This window comes from Vigna radiata, chromosome 1 (genome assembly GCF_000741045.1).
Source record: "Vigna radiata var. radiata cultivar VC1973A chromosome 1, Vradiata_ver6, whole genome shotgun sequence".
Lineage (NCBI taxonomy): Eukaryota > Viridiplantae > Streptophyta > Magnoliopsida > Fabales > Fabaceae > Vigna > Vigna radiata.
In genome coordinates this window covers 2,232,090-2,240,506 of record NC_028351.1, presented here as the reverse complement: position 1 = coordinate 2,240,506, position 8,417 = coordinate 2,232,090, and the positions used below count along the sequence as shown (strand labels likewise).

Genomic DNA, 8,417 nt, shown 5'->3' with positions numbered 1-8,417 from the left:
GAGAGAGAGTACTACGAAGGAGAAAGACTGACTCAAATGACTAAGGGTGTTTTTGGAACAACACAAACTCCCTTTTTTCAAATCGGTTTTTAAACTCAAAAAATAATAATTAAATCATCCAATACATTGCTGACACCTGTGGTTGTCAAAAAACGTTGTCAAATAGCGTTGTTAACATATCGGGATCCAAAACTTTAATACCCACTTTTATAAGTCGGACTTTAATTTTCCTATAATAATTGAGTTTATGTTAGTTACTAAACTTATGTTAAAAAATAATATTAAATATCTCAAATTATGAAAATAAAAAATTAATAACTTTATCACTATATTGTGGTATTATAAATGTTTTTAATAAACAATGTATCGTTGCTTATGAATCGTATTTCTAAATTCATGAACAAAAGTTAATACAAAGTTATTGAAATCTAAGATATACAACTATCTTAAACATTTAAAAGAAAATTGTTATTTTAACAGTGAAAGTCTCGTCGACTAGAGATGAGACTAATTCATCGACTAAATATAAGATTAATTCATAATAGGAAAAAATCTCTTTAACAACTCTTTTTTGACAACTTTTTGACAACGCATACGTGGCAGTCTATGTTGGTCTGTTTCAAATATTTTTTTAAACATAAATTCAAACAGACCAATAAAATAATGACACGTGTCCTGTTGTCAAAAAATTGTTAAAAAAGAATTGTCAAAATATCATTGTCCTACATAATATATAAATGGATACAAATTCTACCTTACAAGTGAGTTTTGTGAGAATGAATTAAACTTAAAATCTACTTATAACATGTATCAGAATCATCATTAAAATGTATCAGAGTCATCGTTAAAGTAGAATGGTAGCTTTTTTATTATGAAAAACAAAATTATTTTCTCACTACAAAATATGTCTTTGTGTGGATTATGCTGTGCTGCTACTAAGAAACGTCATTAATGACGCTTTAAGAGGTGCATTATCATAAAGTCAAACATGTGGTTTTTTCATTAGTTAATTGATTTCCTAAATATAATGTCATCTCCTCCACCCTCGCCATAAGTCTCTCCACACACATGTTACCAAGAATAACACAACCCTCACCTTTGTTTTTTCTGCTGCTTTTGGCCCCCACCACTCCACATTCCAACTCCCTCTCACCACTCTCTTGTGCCTATAAATTCCATCATAACGTTGCAGCAGCAATATTGAAAATAATAAGGCCACTCAGAGGGTCTTTAAAGCGAGACACAAGAAGAAGAAGTAGCCACAGTAGTTGTCAGAGAATCTTACTGTTGCTTCTTTCTGACCAAATTATTAACCAAAGGGTTGCTCCAAATGGGTGGTGGCAGTGATAGTGCTGATAATGGTGATAGAGGTGATGCTGACCATAACAATTCTATTTCCATGGTTGTTAAGAACAAGAAGAGTGGCTCTATTCGGTCCATTTTTATGCATGCTGATGGCCTAGACATGTTTCTCATGATTTTCGGATTGATTGGAGCCATTGGTGATGGCTTAGGCACCCCTTTGGTGTTGTTTATCACCAGCAAAATCATGAACAATATTGGAAATTTTTCTGGTGGAATAGATAGCACTTTCCTCCACACAATCAATAAGGTATATTTGTTTTATCTTCTTTTCTCTCACTACCAGGTCAACACAAATGGAACAATATGAGAAAGTAGCTTGATTATTTGATTTGGATTTATTACCTTTGTGATGCAGAATGCTCTGGTTTTGTTATACTTGGCTTGTGGGTCTTTTGTTGCTTGTTTTCTAGGTGAGTATGATTTTGGTTTTGACTTGACCAACTTGTATATCTTCATTTTTCATGATGCTAAAGCTTTAACATTGTGCTGCTTTTACTTATTTCAGAGGGTTATTGTTGGACAAGAACCGGTGAAAGACAAGCTGCTAGAATGAGAGTGAGGTACCTCAAGGCAGTGTTGAGGCAAGAAGTCGCGTACTTTGATTTGCATGTCAGTAGCACATCCGAGGTCATCACCAGTGTCTCTAATGACAGCCTCGTAATTCAGGATGTTATTAGTGAAAAGGTGTGCAGAAAAAACAAAACCAGTAACTTGTTTTTTTCTTGACCTTTTAATTTTGATACTAAACAAAGTGTTTTACTTCACTCTCGTAAATTCCTTTTGAATGATACAAGATTTATAAAAATACTATGTGTGTTTGACGATATAAAATATATTTCAGGAGAAAGTTGACAAAAAAAAAAAAAAACTCAGTGTAACCGGTCACTGAAACTACTTTTTACCAGTTTTAGTTGATGTAACATTCTTTTAGACAAAATCAATTCCAACAAACAAAAATCTAACATCTATACTTTCTATAAAGTTAAGGAATTGAGTGGAGTCAAAATCACATGCAACTGTAAAACTTTTACTAAATTTTCATCTTAACAACAGTTCACAGATGATGTGGTTGAGATCTACTCATATATGTCTCATATGTGTGTGTGGTCACATCATTTGATTTAACAGTTTCTCCCAAATTTTGAAACTATAGGTTCCAAATTTTTTGATGAATGCCTCTATGTTTGTGGGGAGCTACATAGTGGGTTTTGCATTATTATGGAGATTGACCCTTGTGGGGTTCCCTTTCGTGGTTCTACTTGTGATCCCTGGTTTTATGTATGGGAGGACACTAATGGGGTTGGCCAGCAAGATGAGAGAAGAGTACGAAAAGGCTGGTACAGTGGCAGAACAAGCAATATCTTCCATCAGAACAGTTTACTCCTTTGTTGGGGAAAGCAAAACCATAGATGCTTTCTCTAATGCTCTACAAGGTTCAGTAAAGTTAGGACTCAGACAAGGCTTAGCAAAAGGCATAGCTATCGGAAGCAATGGTGTTGTGTTTGCTATATGGGCTTTCATATCGTATTATGGTAGCAGAATGGTCATGTACCACGGTGCCAAAGGTGGAACTGTGTTTGCAGTTGGAGCAGCCATAGCACTTGGAGGATTGTAATAATTCTCCCTACCTTTTATCTTGTTTTCATTGGCAAAACAGTTGGTGCAGTTCGATGATTTTAAGGTTACTGTTTTTGTTTGTGAGACAGGGCCTTAGGTGCTGGTTTGTCGAACGTGAAGTACTTGTCGGAGGCAAGCACGGCAGGAGAACGAATAATGGAAGTGATAAAAAGGGTTCCGAAGACCGATTCAGACAACATGGGAGGGGAGATTCTGGAGGATGTTTGTGGGGAAGTTGAGTTTGAGGATGTGAAGTTTGTGTACCCTTCGAGGCCTGACAGTGTGATTCTGAAGGAGTTCAGCCTGAGGGTTCCTGCAGGGAAAACAGTGGCACTGGTGGGAGGAAGTGGGTCAGGAAAATCCACAGTGATATCTCTTCTGCAGAGATTCTATGACCCAGTTGAGGGAGAGATACGTGTTGATGGTGTGGCCATTCACAGGTTGCAACTCAAGTGGTTGAGGTCTCAAATGGGGTTGGTGAGTCAAGAGCCTGCACTCTTTGCAACCACCATTAAAGAGAATATACTGTTTGGAAGAGAAGATGCAACTGAGGAAGAGATTCTTCAAGCTGCAAAAGCTTCCAATGCTCATAATTTCATCTCACAGTTGCCAGAAGGATATCATACTCAGGTCAGTGTTATATGTTTTTGAATGTTTCTGTTGAAGGGGAAATGTGTTTATGTTTTACTCAATATTTTGAAGAAATTTGAGTTATTAATTTTGAAAGATTTGATAGGAGATAAAGCTAAAGTATTGAAGAAGAGATGTTTAAAGTTTTTTACTTGTAGTAAAATATAGAAAATAAAATACGACAATGATATTTTATTAATTTTTTTTAATAATATTTTTTTAACAACTTTTATATAATAGGATATATATTATATTTTATTAATTGTTTGAATTTATTCTAAAAAAATATTTAAAACAGAACCAATTACAAAGTATTCGTATACCTTATAAAAGAAATTTTTTTCAATAAAATAAGGTTTTTAAATGAAGAAAGTAAAATATAATAATGGGTGACATTAGTGATTCTTTGAGTTGATGATGTAATCCATGGAAGTGAAAGGTGTTGATGTTAAGTATAATAATTTTGTTGGAAGAATAAAGAAAAGTCCAACTAATAATTTGGTGGTCCACGCACATAAAGCACATAAACTTTCCTCAAAATGGTTTTTAATTACAAGTTCCATAAATGGCCGGCAACTTAATCATTTTTAATCAAATCATTTAATAGTAGAATGTTTTTCAAACCATGTTATGGTACAACTCATCACACTACAATTTCACATTTCAAAACAAAAATATTACAAAACCTTTTTAAAATACTTTTCTCTTTTGTATTTATTATTAGTAAACTTTTATTAAAGGCTTAATCTCTTTTAACAAAGGATTTTCTTTTTCTTTTTTTTGTTTGATGTAACTTTTTTTCCTGTTTTTCATCTTTTAAAATTAAAAATTCTTTTTTAAATAAACTTTTGCCGATAATGAAACAAAATATTTCTCATTTTATAAAAACTAAAACAATAATTTAAATATGGATGACGGAGTTTTTTAAGAAAAAAATATATTTAAGATTCACTTATTTTAAAGAATATGAAACCTATTTAAATCTTATTTAAAAGTAGATTATTAAAAAATTATAAAATGGAATTGCAATGTTGCAAAGTTATTGCAATTATCTAACAATATCATACATACAAGAAAGTAGTGGCTCATGGGAAATTGCAAAATAACCAAAGCAAAAATATACAGAAACATGATCAATGATTATCATTGACTATCCCAAAAAGAATTAAAAAAATGTCTTACATCACATGAATTCATGCAATTGATTCATAATTTTCAAACATATTTTAAGATCACTAGATAGAGCCTCTCCCACATACTTTCCAATCATTCCAAAAAAAAATAAAATAGTGTTGCCAAGTTCAATGCATCAAAAGTATGTAATGAAGATCAAATTGCTATATTTTATTGTTATATTGTTTGCAGTTAAAAAAAATGTAATGAACATCAAATGAAAAGGATGTTTTTGCATGTTGTTCATAATTTATCACCTCCATAAGTTTCTTAGTTTTACAGTTCAAAGTTAATCTAGTTCTGAGATTTTACAGTGGAGATTGTTTGCAGGTGGGAGAGAGAGGAATTCAAATGTCAGGGGGACAAAAGCAAAGAATTGCTATAGCACGAGCAGTAATAAAGAAGCCACGAATTCTGTTGTTAGATGAAGCAACGAGTGCCCTAGATTCTGAATCCGAACGAGTTGTGCAAGAAGCATTGGACAAAGCAGCAGTGGGGCGCACCACGATCATCATTGCTCATCGATTATCCACCATAAGAAACGCAGATGTCATTGCTGTGGTGCAAAGTGGGAAGATCATGGAAATGGGGTCACACCATGAACTCATCCAAAACGACAATGGCCTCTACACCTCTCTAGTTCGTCTGCAACAGGCAAAAGACGAAAGAGAAGACACCCCTTTTCACCCTCTTCCTCCTCCTTCATCATTATCATCTTCATCGATATCAAACAAGGACAATCACAACACAAGCAGTCGTAGGTTGTCTCTTGTGAGTCGATCCAGTTCTGCCAACTCAATCCCTCGTGGTGATGATGTTGTTGAAGATGTTGTGGAAGAAGATATGAAACTGCCACTTCCATCCTTTCGAAGATTGCTGGCAATGAATATTCCTGAGTGGAAGCAAGCATGTATGGGGTGTTTGAATGCAGTGTTGTTTGGTGCAGTACAACCTGTGTATGCATTTTCAATGGGGTCGATGATATCTGTTTACTTTCTCCCAGACCATGGTGAGATTAAAGAGAAAACCAGGATCTACTCCCTTTGTTTTCTAGGGTTGGCTGTGTTCTCCTTGGTGGTTAACATCCTCCAACACTATAACTTTGCTTACATGGGAGAGTACCTAACCAAAAGGATCAGAGAACGAATGCTTTCCAAGATACTCACTTTTGAAGTTGGATGGTTCGATCAAGATGAAAATTCCACCGGTGCTGTTTGTTCTAGACTTGCCAAAGAAGCCAATGTGGTATGCATTAATTTATGTTGTTCAAAAGATGTAACAAAGACCAAACACTTCAACTATGTTGTCCTTATACCTTTGTTGTTTCAGGTAAGGTCTTTGGTGGGAGACAGAATGGCTCTAGTGGTGCAAACCATTTCTGCAGTGGTGATAGCTTTCACTATGGGACTAGTCATTGCATGGAGGTTGGCCATTGTTATGATAGCGGTTCAACCGATTATCATAGCCTGCTTTTACACAAGGCGTGTCCTTCTCAAGAGCATGTCTAGCAAGGCCATCAAGGCGCAAGATGAAAGTAGCAAGATAGCTGCTGAAGCTGTTTCCAACCTCAGAACCATCACGGCATTTTCTTCCCAAGAGAGGATCCTGAAGATGCTTGAAAAGGCACAAGAGGGACCAAGTCATGAAAGCATTCGGCAGTCATGGTTTGCAGGTGTTGGTCTTGCCTGTTCCCAGAGCCTTACGTTTTGCACTTGGGCCTTGGACTTCTGGTATGGGGGAAAGCTTGTGTTCAAAGGGATCATCAGTGGCAAAGCATTGTTTGAGACCTTCATGATCTTAGTGAGCACAGGCAGGGTCATTGCAGATGCTGGCAGCATGACCAATGACCTTGCCAAAGGTTCTGATGCTGTGGGTTCAGTTTTTGCAATCCTAGATAGGTACACAAAAATTGAGCCTGATGATGAGACAGATGGACACAAGCCTGAAAAATTAACTGGGAAAATAGAGCTTCATGATGTCCATTTTGCATACCCAGCCAGGCCTAATGTGATGATCTTCCAAGGCTTCTCAATCAGAATAGATGCAGGCAAATCAACAGCATTGGTAGGGCAAAGTGGTTCTGGAAAATCAACAATAATAGGGCTAATAGAGAGATTCTATGACCCACTAAAAGGGATAGTGACCATAGATGGTAGAGACATAAAACAATATCACCTTAGGTCACTGAGGAAGCACATTGGTCTGGTGAGCCAAGAGCCAACATTGTTTGCTGGGAGCATAAGGGAAAACATTGCATATGGAGCATGTGACAAGGTTGATGAAAGTGAGATCATAGAAGCAGCAAGAGCTGCAAATGCTCATGACTTCATTGCAAGTCTGAAGGATGGATATGAAACATGGTGTGGAGATAGAGGAGTGCAACTCTCAGGGGGTCAGAAGCAGAGAATTGCAATAGCAAGAGCCATACTGAAGAATCCTGAAGTGCTGTTGCTGGATGAAGCCACCAGTGCTCTTGATAGCCAGTCAGAGAAATTGGTGCAAGATGCTCTAGACAGGGTGATGGTAGGAAGAACCAGTGTGGTGGTGGCTCACAGGTTAAGCACAATACAGAACTGTGATCAAATTGCTGTGCTAGACAAGGGAAAAGTGGTGGAGAAAGGGACTCATTCATCTTTGTTGGCTCAGGGACCAAGTGGAGCTTATTACTCTTTGGTGAGTTTGCAAAGAAGACCAACAAAACATGAAGGTTAATCCTAAAAATATGAAAATCAGCTAACCTAAACAAACCAAGTTGTCACATATATATTTCAGATTACTATAAAATCTCTTCTTTGGCTTGATGGAAGATATATATATATAGCTTCAAACAAGAATGGTGGAACAAAATGGATGAAAAGTAAACTAAGTAAGATAAGGCTTATATAACAGTTGCTTTCTCTAAATTTCTCATGTTATATATGCTTAAAGTAATTGTATGATAATTAGTTTTATTTGACTGAAATGTATATGTAGTCTTTAGTCTTGGTCTCCTAAAATCTAGATTTTGAGTTTACCCTTAAAACTGAGGGAAGTCAATGCTCTATTTTTAAGATGCACTTTTATTAATATAGCTAATGTCATTCATCTTTAAATGAAGAACATTTATTCTTATACTCTAAAAGAGTTTATATCATATCAAATCCATTTCAATATTATAACATATTAACTTGAAGATCGCATGTCGTTGATGGAGACGTTGTTGGATGTCTCAATTGTAAATTTGTTAGGTTCGGAGTCATCCTCTTGTTTGTCATGCAACTGGTATATATTGTCAATAGCTTTATGTTGCTCTTTTCCACGTGAATCCATGCCTGTTTTTAGGCTGCTAAATAGCGGTGTCAATACTCAATTTCGTCCGGGAAAGTAAATAATCATTATTAAAGAAAATAATAATCTTTCTCAATGCAGGACACATCACTTTAGAATGTTTTAATATGGTAATAATTTGAATTATATTGTCTGACAATAATTACAATCTTTGTCATTTATTTGATTGCAATCAAGACCTTTTTTTTCTCTATTTTGTCCATTGTCAATTAATTCGCCATTAAGGCAAGATCACATTAATATTACATGCCTATAAATACACACTCTGTGGAAAGGAAAAAGAGACGAAAAAATAGAGGAAAACA

General features: G+C 35.6%; 1 protein-coding gene across 1 annotated transcript; it reads left to right on the top strand.

Annotated features, from left to right (window-relative positions):
• Positions 1–927: 927 nt before the first annotated feature.
• Positions 928–7,859, top strand: LOC106771919 (ABC transporter B family member 15-like). Its single transcript, XM_014657973.2, has 7 exons — positions 928–1,612; positions 1,721–1,775; positions 1,871–2,049; positions 2,519–2,976; positions 3,072–3,612; positions 5,116–6,030; positions 6,115–7,859. The coding sequence occupies exons 1-7, from the start codon at positions 1,331–1,333 to the stop codon at positions 7,495–7,497; spliced, it is 3,813 nt and encodes a 1,270-aa protein (XP_014513459.1). The 5' UTR covers positions 928–1,330; the 3' UTR covers positions 7,498–7,859.
• Positions 7,860–8,417: the final 558 nt, after the last annotated feature.